Source organism: Zophobas morio, unplaced genomic scaffold (assembly GCF_036711695.1).
Source record: "Zophobas morio isolate AGI-343-1 ecotype UQ-CSIRO unplaced genomic scaffold, CSIRO_AGI_Zmor_V1 ptg000021l, whole genome shotgun sequence".
Classification (NCBI taxonomy): Eukaryota; Metazoa; Arthropoda; class Insecta; order Coleoptera; family Tenebrionidae; genus Zophobas; species Zophobas morio.
Genome location: NW_026972126.1, coordinates 8,402,376 through 8,422,116, shown reverse-complemented (window position 1 = coordinate 8,422,116; position 19,741 = coordinate 8,402,376). Strand labels below are relative to the sequence as shown.

Sequence of the window (19,741 nt, the reverse complement as noted above, 5' to 3'; positions counted from 1 at the left end):
TAGATTTTCATACGCAACTGTGAGGTCGACAATATTCTGCTTCAGTTTGCTTTGATCAGCGTTTAACAATTGGTATCATTGATTTACGAGACACAAAAGCAAATACCTACATACATGAATTTAACATTGGTTGTTTTGTGTTTTTATTGTCTACCCCACGTTATTTACAAAACAGACGGCAATTATTGTTGCAAATGACTTTATAATAACTTAATCTTTGAAATAAACACTTAAATTTTTCCTTTAAATAAAATGTGATAGTCATTAATACATAAAATTTATTTCTTTGTAACGTAGAGGTTCTTGAAATTAGGTTACATCTATTACAAATTAAGGTCTCGTCAACAATTGGCAAACCAGCACCACACCCGAATAATTCGTTTTTCAAAGTTTAACTGGAAAAACCACAGACGTCCAAAGGCCATAATTTAGTACGTCTGTATCGAAAAATTTTATAGCCGTATTTTTCAGGCTATAATTTAGTATGTGTCTATCGACAAGATTACAGTAGACCATATTTAATGCAAGCGCTTTTTAAGTAATATACAGCCCACCGCTGTCCGAGAGCGAGTCTATTGATTAATTTACTACCTCTCCATTAGGAATTAAAATCAATTAGGACCGGATCTGAACTGTAGCAGAAAAAACGTCGAACGTTCCTGAAACAGCTGAACTCATAGACAATTAAAAGGTGCATTATATTTTTTTAAGATTAACTAAGAAAAACGTCTTTAAAATGTAAATCACCACTATTTTCACAATTACGTCATCAATATTTTCGTAAATTAGAGATTTAAGATGCGTTCCTGAAATCCAATAAATCATACTTCTTAAAAAAGACTTCTGGGCCCTGACCAACAGTCGGACCAGGCAGGGCAACAGATTGTAGAGAACTGTAATTATTTTCAGAAAACCTAACAGTCCTATAAATGCGACATTAAAATTTGTATTTCAAATAGACACAACACAAAACATGTTAAATATTAGAGCAAAACAAAACTAAATATTATATTTATTTTTGGTTTATTTCTATATTCCATACATTTTATAAAATTTGTTATTGTATTTGATCTGAGTCCTTGGATTTTGTTATCTATAAATTTTTACTCGGAAATTACGTTTTTACGGTAAAATTATTTTTATTGTAGTTGAACTACGAATTTAAATGTATATATGTATGCATCAATTTTGATATTTTTCAAAATTTCTATAGCAGTGAATAAGATGATTCCCTCACCCCAGGAGGTAATTTGATCTTCGGCAAAATAAAATCTACCGCTCTGTCCGAATTGTTGTGCATTTTTAGTCCGTCACCGAACTGCGGTGCAAAATTTTTTATTTGATATCTTATAATCCCTGACCGAACTGCGGTAAAATTCTTAGTTAGGAGTTACGCTGTCTCGTTTTAAAGTGGTGGACCTAATTATTTAGTACCCAAAATTCTGGATAAAGAACTTAATAAAAATTTTGTAAATAACATGAACATACTATACGTATTTTTACATTTACTGTTAGTAAATCCATTTTCTTTACTTTTCGATCCTGTTATGTATGAAAAACGAACCACTGATTCCATATATTACATATTAATTGTAGTGATGGTGGATGTTATTTTTTTTTTATTTAGTTGCAAAAAATATAGTTTCTAAGATCGGCCAATAAAGCCACCGTAACTTTTTGAGGCAACAGAATATATTGTGTTACCTGCATACACATAAAATTATGATATGACGCTCGCAAATTTTTACATGATACATTTTCACAAAATTAAATACAAATATTTCATTATTTTTAAACTACGAACCACATTTCTTTCAGTATATCGTTTTTCGTTTTTATTTAAAAATTTCACTTTAGTCTAAAATGAATTTGGTTGTCCTCAACATTTAAATTTAGAGCACTAAATGATTTTTATATTCTTCTTAGAAATTATTCAACTGCTTTAAGAACAATGCTAGAACCACGTGAACCCCTACAGTTCGAGAACGAACCGCAATTCGGCCAGAGGTAGCCAAATGTACCTAACTACCTGAGATTTGAGCAAAGTTTGCACCGCAGTTCGGATACGACCGAAATTTACTATCCCTTGACCATTTATCTATACTTAGTCGGGCAAGGGTCAAACACCGACCACGGGAGCTAACTTAACAAATATATAAAATTTGATTTGCCAACTTTTTTTTTTATCTTATGATAAATTCTACCTTTTAAAAAATATGGATAATAGCAGTCACAGCGTCAGAAAAAAAGTGATTTATGAGGGAATGGAACCCGTGACCTTGGCATCATGTTTCATTAAATACTCATAACATTTTTGAATTGAATTGTTGAAAAATTGAGAAATCGAAAACTTAAAAAATCGAAAAATCAAAAAAATGAAAAGTCGAAAAATTTTAAAATTGGAAAAATTTCAATATGTGCAATGTGCATACATACTAAAAAGTTTAAAATCGGGAATTCGAAACATCCAGAAATCGTAAAATCGAAAAAAAAGAAAAATCGTTAATATCAAATTGAGAAAATCGAAAAACTAAAAATCAAAAAACTAGAAATCGAGAAATCGAATAATCTGCAATTAAAAAAATCGAAAAATTTAAAAATCGAAAAATTAAAGAATCGAAACACTACAAAATCGGTAAATTGAAATGTCGAAAAATTGAAAAACCGTAGAATCAAAAAGTCGAAAAATCGAAAAACCGAGAAATCCAGAAATCGAAATAGAAAAACTGAAATATCTAGAACTCGAAACATCAAAATTTGAGAAATCAAGAAGCCAAGAAGTCGAACACTCGAACACGAAAAATTTAACTTAAAAAACCCGATACATCGAAAAATTAAAAAATCGATACATCGAAATCTCGATAAATTGGAAAATCGGAAACCTGAATATTGAAAAATTTAAAAACCGAAAAACTGAAAACTTGAAAATTCAAAAATTTTAAAAATCAAAAAATTGATGAATGGAAAAATCTAAAAGCGAGAAGCCGAAAAATCGAAAGATCAAGAAATAGAAATATCTAAAATTAAAAAAAAATTAAAATGTCGAAAATTTGAAGAATCGAAAAATTAAAAAATTGAAATTCGAAAAATCCTAAAACTGAAACATCGAAAACTTGAGAAATCGAAAAATTGAAAAATGTAGAAATCAAAAAGTAGAAAATAAAAAAAATTGAAAAATTTGGAAATCGAAAAGTCGAAAAATCAAAGAATCACTTATTAGAGAAATTGATAAATGGAAAAATCGAAAATTTCGAAACGCCAAACATTGAAAAATGTGAAGAATCGAAAAATAAAAAATCGAGAAATCGAAAATTCGAAAAATCGAAAATTTGAAGAATCGACAACTTGAAAAATCCTCAAACTAAAATGTCGAAAAATTGAAAAACCGAAAAATCTAAAAGTAAGAAGTCGAAAAATCTAACATTTAAAAATTCGAAAAATTGAAAATTGAAAACTGAAGTACTAAAAAACCGAGAAATCGAAATATCTAAAATAAAAAAAAAACGAAAAATTAAAATGTCGATAAAATGAAGAATCGAAAAATTGAATCGAGAAATTAAAACATCAAAAACTCGAAAAATAGAAATATGGAAAAATCGAAAAATTTGAAGAATTAAAAAACTGAAGCCGTAAAACGGAAATATCGGAAAATCAAGAAACCGAAAAATAAAAATCAAGAAATCGAAAATTCGGAAATTCGAGAATTTGAAGAATCGACAAATTGAAAAATCCTTAAACTAAAATGTCGAAAAACTGATAAATCGAAAAATCGAAGGAAAAAAAAAGTGAAAAATATACTCCGAACATTTAAAAATTCGAAATAATTGAAAAATGAAAACTGAAGTACTAAAAAATCGAAAAATCGAGAAATCGAATTATCTAAAATTAAAAAAAAAACGAAGAATTACATGTGGAAAAATTTAATCGAGAAATTAAAACATTAAAAAAAGAAATCTAAAAATCGAAAAGTCAAAAAATGAAAAAGTCGAAAAATCGGGAAGTCGAAAAGTCGAAAAATCGAAGAATCGATTTATAGAGAAATTGAGAAAAGGAAAAATCGAAAATTTCGAAAAGCCAAAAATTTATTATTGCAAAATATTGTTATTCAGTTTTGAATTTTTTCCAAAAATTCTGGATGTCTAGGGTGAAAATTCGACACGGATTCACACACCACAAGTAGAGGAGTATCTTATTTTATCAAATTAAAAAAACTTCTTAATATAAATTTTGCAGATGACGTCATTCTATCGGTGGTGGGGATGATTTGCCAAATTTTAGTCAGCGTTTAACCATCTATATGATATTCTTTATTATTATACATACAAAATGCGACAACAATGGGTCTAGTAGTTTCGGAGATTACTTGTCTAATAAAAATGGACACAGACACCAGAAAGACAGACAGACAGCCAGACGGAAACGGGAGATCACTTTTTTCGGACTCTAGAGGTCATGAGACATTGAGAAAATATGAAAATGGCAATTCGTCTGATGGTCTTGGTTACTATACTTCATTAGCTTACGCCCAGGAAGTAAAAATAAAAAAAAAATGCCGTTCATAAATATTTCCACTAAAATGATATGAGTAGTAGTAGTCAAAAATTTGCCCACGAATAGTACGTAATAGCATTTCTGACTTGAATATTGATGTTTCAAAAATAATCAAAGACTGTAACCAATCATTTAATAGTTATAAAACTTTAAAAGTTACAAACACCAAATATGTCATGCTCAAACTTCACAGAACCAGGAACTCACGCGAAAATCTGGATGACGAATCAAGGCGGATTCATAAATCACAAGTAGGGGAGTATGTTACTTCATAAAATTTAAATAGCATCAATATCATTCAAAATTTTGAGATGACCTCATCAAATTGTTGGTGGGGATGGTCAGACAAATTTTGGTTAAAATTTTACCGTTCATACGATATTGTTAACACCCACATACAATTTGATAACAATCGGTCGCGTAGTTTCGGAGATTATATATCTAATAAAAATCGCCACAGATAGACAACAAACAGACAGACCTATTTTTTACACTTTCAGGTACATAAAACGTCGAGAAAACATGAAAGTAATCGCTCCACGGACTATGACAATACTAGTTAACTAAGCTCGGAAAGTAAAAATGATGAATCATAACTTTTAATTGTGTGATGATCAATATTTAATGAGCTCATTTTTGCAAATTATACTTTACATAGTTATAATTTGTATACAGATTGATGACACGTTAAGGAAATGCGCTATTATTCTAATATGATAATTATTATAAACAAAACGAGCACAAATTTCTATTGTAATTTCGTAAAACTTTAATTTTCAAATCACATTAAAAATCATTGCAAAAGTTGGGACTGCATACTAACGTGTTCAAAATTACATAGCCTGTTAACATATCATATCTAAAGCAATAAATTTGACAGGAAATAGCTATGTGAAAACTAGATCTCCGGTTTGTCAATAGTGCACAGGCGTAAACTTGATTAAGCTATAAAGAATACAGTGCTCTAAAAAGCACACTTAACAACTTTATCGATTTACTTCAATTACTGGCAGACAGTTTCGTTTACTAAAAAAATAAAGAATAAAACAATGAGGAAGTCATCAATAATTTTAACCCTTTCTATGGGGAGCTTTCCTGAATTTAATCCGAAATTATAGTCTTTGTTAACAATAATACCATTTTTAATCCGTTTTGCGAATAAAATGCCTGCCATTTTAAGTTCAGATTTATATGTTTAATCAAAACACAAATTGTCTTAACTACAAAAACATAATTTAGGAATACAATACGATTATAAAACACATACTCGAGGTTACCACACTTATAAATTACGAAATATCAAAAACAAAAATTGTGTCATCAGTCATCACTATCACTATCTATGGAGGAAGTCATCACAATTTTTAATGAAGTAGAACTTTATCTATCGCAATATTTTCCACTTTTTTGCCCAACGAGACTTTATAAAAAATTAAAAGCAGTAAAACCGCCACTGTTCATTATGCATTAGACGAAACTAAAGACATCATATTCTCATCCTTGGAACGATTAAGACAAATTAAATAACAATTGGGGCTAAATTGCTTAGATAGACTATCATAGGTAACAATAAACTCGATCCATTTTAGAACAATAGCTACCTCCGATTTATAGTTTTAAAATAACAAAAATAAACTGCACAACTCGTCATAAAGCAAATTGCTATAATTATAAAGTAATTTATATTTTACGCTATATTTCACATAAATAAATGAAACTGAAATGCGATTATTCACCAATTTATTTTGATCTAAACCAAAGCACAAAACACAAACGTAGTTCAATATATGGTTGAATTTATGTTTTAAATAAATTTTTCACTGCACAAATAATTTCATTTAGCCAGAATACCATTACCAGCATAAAACCGAAACCAGTAAAATTTCAAATAGATTAAAAATTCCTGAAATATCATTTAATTATTTATACCTCCTCCAAATATTTATTCTTCAAATATCTTTAAACAGCAGAAATACATCACTGTTATATGTCATCCCGTCCTAATTAATAAGCAACAGGAACTGGCGCTATAAATCAGGTCGTCCCAAGATTTCGTTGAATTATAACCCAGATTAATTGCTAATTAATTTTAATTAAAAACAACTATAATTAACTCTCGGCTTGGCAAGCCGTCTCATTTTACACCCAATTAACTGCAGTGTCCTCCCTTTGGGTACATCTACAACACATAAAGTAAAAAAAGCACTCTCTCGGCGTTACCACCTTTATATCAGCTTTTAAAATCAAATTGGGGCCTGTGTCCCCTAGGGATACGCTCTCTTTCAAATGGAACAATAGACCTTCTATCATCTGCACTGAGCCAGTCGCTTGACTCATCTCATAAAAGCAGAACTGTTAAAATTGTCGCTTTCATTGAATTATCGGGTCGAGTTTATCAGACCTGCAATTCTTCATTCGCCTTAATTCGATTAAAACCTCAAATGAATCGTGGACTTTGTAGCACAATCGGCTCAATTTAAGGAAAAGTAAGTTCGTTAGTTATCCCTTTTGCTGCTGGTCACGTTCTAGAGGAAGAGCTCTCCGACAAACTATTTCTAGACACAGTGGCGTAGCTATGTATTATCGTGCTTTCGAAGACAACTACTGAAAGATTTATGGACAAAACGAAACTTGTGGTTTAAGAGAAGAAATCCCAAGTTATTGTACGATCAAGCACTGAATTTTACCACCTTCTTGAAACAGAGATTTTTGCTCTTAAACTGACGGCAACGTTGACATTAAGACAATCAATTACATTTATTTTTAAACACAAATCTAAATTTTATATGTAGAATAATTCAAAACAATGCGGATAATTTCCACTGTTTAAACAAGTAACAATCATAAAGAATGTATACAATCGTTACCAGTGAACTTCCCTCGCTTTTGAGGGACAACCATTCCGTACTAACCGTGCTTAAAAATTAGTGGAAAATGTCTCCACACTTTTTTGTCGTGTGTCATTTTATACTAGAGTGTAAAAATTCTGCTTTGCGTGTCTGTCATCTATCGATTCACGAGTGTAGATAAAATCTCCAAAAATACCAAATCAATTATTTTGTTATTTGGGTGTACTTCAAAATTAATTTGTTAATGTGAAACGCTCCTCCAAATATTTGTCTCATCCACTCAGGAAAAAACCGTCACGTCTATTTTTAAGTTACTTTAGAATAGATAAAAACGTACTTCTTGAAAATCTTGGCAATAATTACTTTTACATTGCTCATATCAAAATTAATACACAAATATTTATTTCATTGAATTAACGACGTGAAGTTAATTAAAAAAAAATTGTTAAAAAACTAAATTCCAAAAACTTTCCTTGACAGGAAACGAATCCAGAGGTGCAGGAAGTTTTGTTTAAGTATAATTATACAGATCAGGGTAGGTATATAGTACGTATAATAATCTTTAGTCAAGAACTTCAAATTGTACAATCGAGAATACAAACAGTTCCTGAATTTACATCTATTTACTTAATGTTTTTAAACAAACTGGCGTCGTATTTTTTTTTGTGTTTCATTTATACAAACTGGTAATAGCTAATTTCAAAAGTAGCGGTAGAATATTTATTAATTTAAAAGTAAAGTGGCATTTGAAATGAAATTTATTAAATAACATCTTCAGACGACGCCATCAATGCTTGGGTGAAATATTTATTTCAGAGGAAGGGTAACTTCGTTCCGGAACTTTACAGAAATTCTAGAGATTAGCCAGTTCCGAGAAAAACAAAGGCTTATCACTCAAGTACAAAAAATACCATATTTCAAGGCGTATCCTTAACACACATTTATATTTATCAGTTTTTTGGGGTGACCAAATTTCTGGATGACTAAATAGATCGATTTTACTTAATATTCCCTACGTCCTAGAGAAAGGATAATGTCCTAGCGAAATTTCAAACAAGTTCGTTCTGTTATTTTTCAAGTAATTTTTTCGTGTTTAGATTTAAAACATGTCCAAAGTTAAAAAAAAGATTGGATTCTTATCAAACAACAGGTAGAGAAATTTTTTGGAGATTTGTAGGCAAATTTTCATTAATGACTGTCTTCACACTAATCTTGAAGTACATTCAAAATTTCTAGTCAATTAATTTCATAATCGGAATAGATATCTACGTAATAAAATCGCCAGTCAACAGAAGACAGAGACGGAAACGGGGAATCACTTTTTACCCTTTATCTCGTTCTTTGGCATATCTTCTGTACCCATTTTCAACACAAACTCTGCTTTTGCTAACTATACTTTAAATCTATAGGCATTGTTTCAATCCGGTCAATAACGTGAAAGTCTTAGACGAATGTACTTAATTTTTTTGAAATTCTGGACATTTACAAGTCAGTCAAAGACCACAAATTACACACAGATCAGTTTGTGTCCTTTTCTAGCTAATTCTTAAAACTTTCCGTGTTTTAGCTAAGTTCATGTCTATTTAATTTCATTCTGTTCTTCGTGCTTAAGTTTTCCTTCTCTAAAGAATAAATTTAAAACTAATATTTCAGTTATTTATGAAAATTTTGGAACGTGGCTTTCACCACTGTTTTCAGCTTACAAAATTTTAGAAATTGTACCAGATATATTTTCGGCTTTATTTGTTGAAACTGAGATATAATAAAAATAAACATTTAGCAGCTTCTACGACACAAGTTTTTTTTACTGCGTATGGCTTCTAACAAAGTCGACAATATATCTGGTACGACCTCTTGTAAGCTAAAAACAGTGTTGAGAATTGTGTTCAGAAATTTCCTTAAATATATAATTGAGATATTGATTTTTAAAAATACGTTATGCAAAACTTGATTAAAATTTAAAAAAAGTATGATCACAAATTGTTTTTAATAAAACCCTTGCATTATATAAAGAAAGTTATGGACGGCTTATACTCATAATTTCACAACCATAAGTTTGTTAATAATCGAGATATTACATTCTGAAAATGTACTGAAAATTCCATGCAGAAAACGTAGCGACTGGCCTTAAGGGCAACTCAACACTGAAATTTTTTATAGGTGTGTAGTTTTTTAATATTTTTGTTCTTTTCCCTCGGGTAAGTTTATCTTTAACAAAGTTTTTGTAATTTATTTAATTCACTTTTTATTTAACTCTGATGATGGTACCAGTACTGGGTACCGAAACTTCTTAACTGAGTTTTCAAAAAATTCTTATTATTAGGGTGGCATCGAGCTAATGTGTCCACTGTTGCCACATAAAATTATGTAATACATATTTACTTCAATCTTCAAATCAATCTTTCCTTAACATCTTCCCAAATAACTAAATAACCGTCGCCACTCATAGATTCATCGATAATATAGGGTTCAGAAATGCGTCCATTTTGATCAATCCATTCTAAACGTTTCTTGCAAAATGTGGCCTTTGGAATACTGTGGCAGGTACCCCGTTTTCGTCCGTTTCTCTCTCTGTGTGTCTTACTCAATTTTTATTAGACAGATAATCTCCGAAGTTACTGGACCGATTGTTGTAAAATTTTCTATATATATTGGGAATATTATCTAGTCTAGATGGTAATTAGCTCACCAAAATTTGGCTAGTCATCCCCACCACCAATGGGCTTACATCATCTCCAAATTTTGCAACATTATTTTTTTTTAATATTATAATATACGATACTCCTGCACTTGCAGTGTATGAATCCTTGTCGAGTTTTCACCCTTGTCATCCAGTTTTTTGAAAAAAAAAAAAGAAACAAAACTGTAATTCAACTTTAAAACTGCGAAACCGAATGTTTTGAAATCTTGCAAACGTTTTAAGGCCATCGTTAATCAAAATTGATAATAACGTCATCTTAAAATTTTCCCGAATAAATCCTCCTTGAAATATCAAAATATTATGACTCTATACCTACTGGTCGTTTATCATTTTTTTATCATAGTTTTTTCAATGTTTATTGATTAAATCAGGGACGGCAAAACCGAATGCTTTGAAATCTTGATATTTCAGAGTTATCATGGGCATGGTACATTTTTAATCTACATATATTTATCTGTTTATCCATTTCTTCTGTATGTTCCACTTCCTGAGGATTAGATGCGTGAAAAAATGTTTTCTAGGTATTTCATTGGGGTTCAATGGAAAAAATGACACAAAAACTTAGCCCATTTTTGAAACTGTAAAAATTAACGGTAACAAAGTTAATCTCCCTCATTCTTGGACAGCCCTTACAAATCTTCGAAAAATCATAAAATTTGGTTTACAAAATTTTATTTATTTTAAGGTAGGTAATCCTTCTAAGTAAAAAATATATATATTACAAGTCACAGTAAAACAGGGAAGTTGAGATTCGAACCCAAACAGCAAAAGCGCAAGTCCGAGAATCAATCACCAAGCATTTGATGCACAAGCGAGAAATCGGATAAAAATTGCACGAATACAGGAGTATATTACACACAGACAGACAGAAACGGAAAACCTACTTTTTCATACTCTTGGAGATCATGAAACATCAAGAGAACATGAAAGTAATAGGGTTCATTCGTCCAATAGACCCTATTACAATACTTCCTTAGCTTACGCTCGGCAAGTAAAAATACATAGAATGGAGACATTTAGCAAGAGAACTGAGTGGATTGGATTAGAGATAATAAGCTTTCACAAAGTATGGCTACCTTAAAGTACCATAAACATACAGAACATGTAAAATCAAAGCCGTCTCAAAGTCATCTTTGCAACTGAATCCGTAGATCACCTTTGAAATCGTATGTTTAATGGTGCGTCTAAAACTGCATCATAGAAAAAATTTTAATAAAACCTCAACTAAATTTTAATTGCCGATTATTTTGTAAACCTAATCTTTGAATTAGATACCCAAAAAGGTAAAACTAAGATCCGTATAAACCAGGGATGTTGCGGATGCAGATTTTTCAACATCCGCGGATGCGGATGCGGATTCGGATTTTTGGGAGCTCACATCCGCGGATGCGGATGCGGATGCGGATCTCAAGTTTTTTTTTAAGAAACTTAGTATATGTACAGAAATCAGTTAAAAAAATGGGGGTTTTTAATATTTTTATTTAATAAACAAATTTTTAGTACGAAAATTTAAAAATTGTTGAATTATATTTAATAAAAAGTAATATTGCGGCCTTTTCAGATTCGAGTCTATTTCTCAGAGGTTCATAAATTAATCCTGCACTACTAAATAACTGTTCACTGGGAACACTAGCTGGTGGAGGCGATAAAAATCTGGGTGCTATTCCAGATAAAATTTTTAATTCGGTACGATTAATCAGATGATTTTTCAAAGACGAAGTGGTACGACCCTTGCGAGAATATGTTTTATTACATATTATACACTGAGCTTTATTTCGATCATCATCTGGTTTAAAATAAGTCCAAATCTCACTTTGCATCGTTGGTGCCATTGTAGATTCACTTGTCCAATAACACAAAAACAAAACGTTCACAATTCGCGCAACCCCGACTAAACACGTTCTGATGTGCGAAACGGAACACCGAAAGTAGAATTTTGTCTTCCTATTGGTCAATGCATCACGAGTGCACGCTATGCGTCACTCGTCGGCTCCAACTAGTTTCTTTCTTGTCGCGACTTGCACCACATTTACATCCGCATCCGCATGAGTTCCGCATTGATTATTGCGGATGCGGATGCGGATGTCCAAATCAATGCGGAAGCTCCGCATTTGCGGATGCGGATGCGAATATTCGCAACATCCCTGGTATAAACTACTCTTTAACTTTGATTCAATCTCGTTTCTCTTGTTGTTGCTTCCTGAAGAAATAATCAATGCATTAAAAACCCTTCCTTTCAGAACTTTATTTGAGTATTCACTCCAAAAGTGGCATTTCCCAACAATATCGTCCACTATGCCCATTTTTGTAACGCATTACAACAATGTGGGAGAAATGTACAAAGAAAGAAAGGAAGCAACAAGTCGAAAGATAAAAAATCCAGAAAATATTGGACATGTTAGACAGATAATGGAGCATACCCTTACAACATTCATGCGATATTTAGCGCAACAAATGGAATTATCCTATGAAACTTGCCGAGCAATATTACGAAAAGATTTAGCACTGCTTTCTTATCGGGGAACATTCGGGCAAGCCGATTTTCCAGCTAGAGTTGACTATTTTTAGTGCATTTTGGACACATTTGATATGGGGTCTATATTCTTTGAAGATAATCATCGCAATAATGTCACGTGATCAATTGGTTTCTTCAGTGTAATCTTCTTCAAGTTAATCTAGCCGCCAGAAATTTTGTCAGACTTTGTATGACAACTTCACGACGACCAAATGGAAGTAGGTTATTTTCAGCAAGACAGGACTACAGCGCATTCGGCTGGGACCACTACAGCAGTGTTACGGAAATTTTTTGACAACCGAATAATTAGTCGAAATACAGAGACTATCTACTCCCAGAAATCTTGTGATCTTACTCCTGTAGACCTTTTTTGTGGCCCTTAAAGAACACTTAAAAATCTTTTTTTGAACTTTGATAACCTTAAACTCTTAAGCCAGACTGTTTTGGGTCTTTATTCCGGTATTATGATTGATGAAAAATATCGATGGATCAGATTTGATTTGGTATGCTAAAGAAAAAATCAATTAACATGTGATTAGAATATTTAAATAGAATACACGAGTAGTGTCATCAGTGTTAGAAATGTTACTAATACTGCACAAGACTAAACAAATTGGTACATAGTATGTACCCGTTCTGGTTCACTTTGGTAGAAAATTTAAATTCGTATGCATGCCTGTCAAGAAATAGTGTTCGATTCCGATTGGTAGGTAAATGTGGAGTTTCCTTCGACTGTGGAAAATGGATAGAATGAATGAGTAATATGGAGAAAACTATGTAGCATACATATATATCGTGATCTACCTCCCTAAATAGCGGATTTATATTTGTACATTCTAAAATGTAACCAAAATAAGTTATATAACTTAATATGTATACAAACAATTTTTTTCTGCCAATTTTTTTTAAATGCCGTCGTCACTACAACTTTCGGCAACAGTAGACGACCTTCTCGTTGCCCTGGAACAACACTTGAATTACACAAATCAAAAACAATAGTCTTCAAATTTAAAATTTAGATTACTGTTTGGAATGTTTCCTCACATATTGTAGAAAAAATAGTGTATGTATCATCATTCAAGGTGCTCCGCTTTGTAATGCGCGTCAACTTTCTCTTTCAAACGACGCTGCATCACTGCGCAATTGGTATGTACACAACTACCTCATTTCTTAAAGAAACCTGGGCATGTGTCAATATCGTTATTAAATTTAGTTTCATTCCAATATCTTGACACACGTTGAACATTCCAATGAAATAACATCCTGTACACGGACATATTTGCTTGAATTTTCAACTCTTAAAAAATAATCAAGCCTACCGGTCCTACGATGTGATCTTTATTGAACAAAATTCTTTTTTGTGCAACCACATTCCACGGCAAGATTCGCTCCATCTCCTACTGAGGAGTAATAAAATTATAAATGAAATTTCTCATCGAACGTCATAGAGCACATTTCTTCATAGCAGAGTTCAAAGAGTAGTATTGGCTTCTTTAAGATAGGAAAGTGAAACTTCAAGTTAAATATATCAGTGGCGTGGGAGTCGCTAAAACGTTCCTTTATAAGACGTAAGGTACAACAACAAATAATTTTTAGAGAAATAGCCCAACGTACAATGTTCTCTTTCCAGCGAAAGTCTCAATACACCAAAAGTTTTTATTTACTCATCCTTTTGATCATCTGGTAGTTGTTTTTACGTCGAAATACAGTGTTATGTGAGCATTTACTTTCATTTTTTATAGTTGTAATAAAATTACTGGTGCACAACTGCTTCAGATGTGTAAGAATATCATTTTCATGACCAGCTATGTAAAGGACGAAGATGCGCTTCTCAACATTACGTCACTCATCCCCTGTGCTTTATGTACCTACTAGTAAAATATCATAACACTAAATTATTACAGTATTTGGTTCAGATATTAAATAAGTCCATCTTTTAAAAGTAACTTTTTCCCTAATATCTAATGTGGTTTTAAATTCTTGAGTTGATTCTTTGGTTGGTATGTACTTCTTCTGGTAAAGGAATACACTCACAGTGTTTATATTGTTACGATTGACGGACGAATAATAAATCGGGTGTTGGTAAAACTCAAAAATTTATTTCTTCAGGTCGAATTACAACACTATCTATTGCGACGAATATGTACAGAAATTATTCCGGCGCTCTCGACTGTCTTCACTGGATGAATGAATCCATTACCTACGGTCGCCTCTATTTAAACCCATAGTCTCTGATCGAGATCCTTCACGAACATCCATCGCGACTCCGCTTCGAGACTCCCCTGGACGCCGCTTCGAGACGCTCCAGACCTGTCTTTATGCGCCCGCCTCTCGGCCGTCAACAGCGATGATTCACCCATCAGCGCCGTGCGTACGTCCAGAAGGCTCTCGACCGCCATAGGCGTCGTACTGGGGCGGCGTAAGGGTGTATTTCGTAACACTGCCCCCCTCTTCAAATCCGATCGTCCCGATCGGAAGCGTCTTCGTTGTTTCCTTCGTACCGTTTTAGTCGATCGAGATGAACGATCTTCATCTTCGTCTTTGGTCCACGTTGGATCCGATAAACTACGTCATTTATTCTAGTGACGATAGTGTATGGACCTTCCCAGTCAGGAGCCAGTTTTGGGCAACGTCCCTTCTTCCGTCGGGGGTTATACAGCCACACTAAGTCATCTTCCTGGAATCCGCCACAGTTGGCCTTCACATCATAACGGGTCTTCATTCGGTCACTGGCAATCTTGATCCGGCCCCTCACTAGTTCATGTACGTTGACCAACTTCTCTTTCAGTTCGTCCACGTAGTCACGTACTTCCATCGGTTCTTCGGATGGCAATCCAAAGACTAGGTCACAGGGCAGCCGCAGTTCCTTCCCAAATACAACGTGAGCAGGTGTTTGGCCCGTGGTGTCGTGGATAGCTGCGCGGTAGGCCAGCAGGAATAGTGGAAGGTGCTGGTCCCAATCCCTTTGGTGCTCTTCTACCACTTTCGAAAGGTGTTGCTCCATAGTCCGATTGAACCTTTCCACCATGCCGTCGGACTGTGGGTGTAGTGGCGTTGTCCTTGTCTTACGTATTCCCAGTAGCTGCATCACTCTTTGGAAGACGTTGGATTCGAAATTGCGTCCCTGGTCTGAGTGAAGTTCCAAGGGGACGCCAAACCTACTGATCCAATTGTCAACCAGTACTTTCGCGACCGTGACGGCTTCCTGATTTGGAATGGCATAGGCATCTGGCCACTTGCTGAAGTAGTCGCTAGCCACCAGGATAAACTTGTTGCCGTCGTTTGTTACAGGGAACGGACCGGCCACATCGATGGCGATTCTTTCGAAAGGTGCCCCAACATTATATTTCTTCATCTTTCCCCTCGCCCTGGTATGAGGACCTTGGCTGGCCGCACACGTCGTACACTTGCGACACCAACTTTCGACATCGTCACGATGACCTACCCAATAAAACCTCTCCCGGATTTTCGACAAAGTTTTGTTCACTCCGAAGTGGGCTCCAGATGTTCCGGCATGAACTTCCTCTAAGACCTTGGAAACCTTTACCTTGGGGAGGACCAGCATCGTCTTAGAGGTACGCCCATCAGGACTCTCCCACTTTCGCTTCAAGAGCCCATTTTCCATGACCAAGGAATCCCATTGGGCCCATAATGCCTTCAAACTGGGGGATTGGTCGGACAATTCTGCCCAGCCGGGTCGTTCGACTCCTTCCTCCTTCCACTTTAGTATTGGTCCGATTATGTCGTCTGCTTCTTGCTCACGCTTTAACCGCGCCGTTGTCCATTCTTCATCTTGCTCAAAAATCGTCCGACGAACGGGCAGGTTCCCTTCTTCCGCGTCGATCCTGTCGCAGTGCTTGCACTCTCCACACGGACGCCTTGACAAAGCGTCAGCGTTGTTGTGAAGTCGACCCGCTCGGTGTTTGATCCTAAAGTGGTACTGCTGTAGTCTTTCCAGCCAACGCGCTACTTGGCCCTCGGGATTCTTTATCCGCAGTAGCCACGAGAGGGCAGCGTGGTCGGTTCTAATCAGAAACTCCTGTCCGTATAGATACTTGTGGAAGTGGTTGACGGCTTTGACAATGGCTAGCAGTTCCTTCCTTGTGGCACAGTAATTTCTCTCTGGTTTGGAATGTAATTTGCTAAAATATTCGATAACCCTTTCCTCCCCATCTTGTATCTGCGACAATACGGCCCCAATTCCCGAGTTACTCGCATCGGTATCGAGGACGAACATTCCTTTGTCCCTGGGGTAAGCCAAAATGGGGCTGGTGCACAAAGCCGTCTTCAGTCTCTTAAAGGCCATCTCACATGTACTGCTCCACTTGAAAGTCGCCTTCTGCTCCGTCAGTTGGTGTAACGGTGCTGCGATGTCGGCATACCCTTCCACAAATCGTCGGTAATATGTGCAGAGTCCCAAGAAGCTTCGTAGTTCATGCTTGTCTCTTGGTATGGGCCAATCCCGGATAGCAAGAACTTTCGTCGGGTTGGTTTCTATTCCTTTCTCCGACACGATATGGCCCAGGAATTCGACTCTTTTCTGGAAGAGCGAGCATTTCTTGGGATTTAGTTTCAAACGAGCCTTCTCCATTCGTTCTAGCACCTCCTCGAGATTCTTCAGATGGTCGTCAAACGTTTTGCCCATAATCATGACGTCGTCGAGGTATACCAGACAGGTCTTCCATGTCAATCCTTTCAGCACCATCTCCATCAGCCGCTCGAATGTTGCTGGCGCATTACATAATCCGAAGGGCATAACGGTGAAGTGATAGAGGCCACTTCCGGTGGAGAACGCAGTCTTTTCTTTGTCGTCCGGGTGCAAGCCTACTTGCCAGTAGCCACTCTTCAAGTCCAAGGTCGAAAACCACGCCGAGCCGGATAAGGTCGTCAAGGTATCGTCTATTCGAGGAAGGGGGTAACTGTCTTTCTTCGTGACGTCGTTCAGTTTCCTGTAATCGACGCAAAATCGGGTAGTCCCGTCCTTCTTGGTAACCAAGACTACTGGAGATGACCACGCGCTGTTGGATTCTTCAATTACCCCATCTCTCAACATGTTGTCCACGAGTCTTGTAGCTTCTTCTTGTTTGGCTAGGGGTAGTCTTCGAGGAGCCTGACGGATCGGTTGCGTGTCACCAGTGTTTATTCGGTGTTCTACGATGTTGGTCCTCCCGAATGGTTCCTCCTCTGAGGCGAAGACATTACGGTGCCTACGAATGAGTCCTTTGGCCAGTTTTCTCTCACGAGCAGACAGCTGGTCCCAGTTGACCTCCAAGCCTTTGGTATCCCCTTCCTTAGACTCATTCTCAACGTCTTCTTCCTCGCAGTTCAATACTCGGGCGACTGGCTCACACATTCCGATAATCTCCCCTTTTCTAATATTGACTGCATTGGGAAACACGTTTGCCACACGTAAGGGTATGTCACGATCGGTTTTGATTAGGGTGCTCGCGATCAGGAGCTTGTGGGTCGAGTCACTTGCCGGCTGCACCATCCCCAAACTGTATCCGGCGTTTGTCTCTACTCTGGCGGGAACGATGACTTCTGCATTACCATCTACCTTCGTTGTCTGACAGACCACTAGTCTGACCGTTGCAGCTTCCACATTCGGACGTCCCAGCACAAATTCTTCGGCTCCAAAACGCAGAATTTTCTGTTCTGGGTCGATCATTAAACCATACCGGCTGATTAGGTCCATACCCAGAATGAAATCGTCAGCGATTTCCGCCACCAGAACTTCATGCCTTATTCGGAGTCGACCGAGCTCTACATTCACCACCGCTGTACCCAGAACCGGTGTTGTTTCTCCTGTCACCGTCTTTACATTCGTGGCGGTATATACTGATTTAATTTGGCAATTTTGTAACCTGGATCTGCGTGCAAGGGACACTTCGGCTCCTGTGTCGATGATGATCTTCGATTCCCGTCCATTGATTTTTCCGCTGATTGTCGGACTGTCGACGCTCCCCGCGATACTTCTAACCATTACAGTTGTTGGGGCTTCTCTTTTAGCAGCCAGTACGCGCCCCGAGATACCGACTGCCTTTAGTTTTCCTGCTCCTGATGTAGAGGAGGTCGCGGCTGCGATCTCCTCATCGGCGCTGGCGATCTAACACGGCAATCCCTCCTAACATGCCCTTGACGCCCACACCTGTAACATTCTAGGCGCCCTCCATGTTGTCTAGAACTGCCCGTCTTGATTTCGGCAATTATTTCGCGGGCGAGTTTCTCAAAGTTCTCGCTCATTTTGTCGAGACTCTCTTGAATAGGGTTTACTTCGCCCTCAACCCCGATGCCTCGTATCTTAACGTTGGAACGAGGTGAGCTGTTGTATGCGGCGTCCACTTCTAACGCTCGAATCAGCGCCTCGGATGGTTTCTTGAACCCGGAGATTTGCAGGACTCTTCTTACCTCACTATCTCTTACACCGTTTACGAAGGTTTCTGCTGCCAGTCTGTCTTGGAAGTCTTGCGGAGCTTCAGGATAGGCGAGGTGTACCAAACGTTTAACATCAGCCGCAAACTCCTGAAGAGATTCACTACTCTTCTGAATCCTAGATTTAAGCTGCGCTACGAAAACTTGCCGGAGGTGTTCATCTCCAAATCTGAGTTCGAGGGCGGTCGTCAAAGCGGTATAGTCCTTCTGGTTCTCTTCTGATAATGTCTGTAGAATCTCCAGGGCCGCACCTCGTAGTGCTACTACCAAAACGGTCGCTTTCTGTTGGTCATTCCAGCTATTCGACAAGGCCGCAGCTTCAAATTGCTTCTTATAAGTAGTCCACGACGTCTGCCCATCGAAAATAGGGGGTTGAACTCTCACCGGACTGAATTCTGCAGGGGTCGCAATTGTAGGTCGTGGTGTTTGCAACCTTTCTTCGAGCTCCTTGATCTTGTTTTCCATTTCATTTCTCACCTCGTCCACTTCATTTCGCACGACTTGGAGGATTTCGCTTCGGCTGTTCAAAAGTGTAGTTTGCATAGCTTTTAAATTTTCTTCCATTATTCTTTGATTTTCTTCCATTATTCTGCGATCTTCTTTTCTATTTTCTTCCATTATTCTTCGATCTTCTTTTCTACTTTCTTCCATTATTCTTTGATTTTCTTCCATTATTCTGCGATCTTCTTTTCT

The 19,741-nt window shown here is 36.3% G+C and overlaps 1 protein-coding gene across 6 annotated transcripts in view; it reads right to left on the bottom strand.

Moving 5' to 3' along the window:
- Pde11 (Phosphodiesterase 11) overlaps window positions 1–19,741 on the bottom strand; it is a 271,340-nt gene that overhangs the window by 183,903 nt on the left and 67,696 nt on the right. Inside the window, exon 1 of one of the 6 annotated variants that reach the window (XM_064061523.1) lies at window positions 11,915–11,948. The exons of the other annotated variants lie outside the window; for them this stretch is intronic. Within the exon in view, the coding sequence (XP_063917593.1) occupies window positions 11,915–11,933 (19 nt within the window). The 5' untranslated portion in view covers window positions 11,934–11,948. Of the gene's footprint in view, window positions 1–11,914; window positions 11,949–19,741 lie in introns of those variants that run through there. 6 annotated transcript variants of the gene reach the window in all.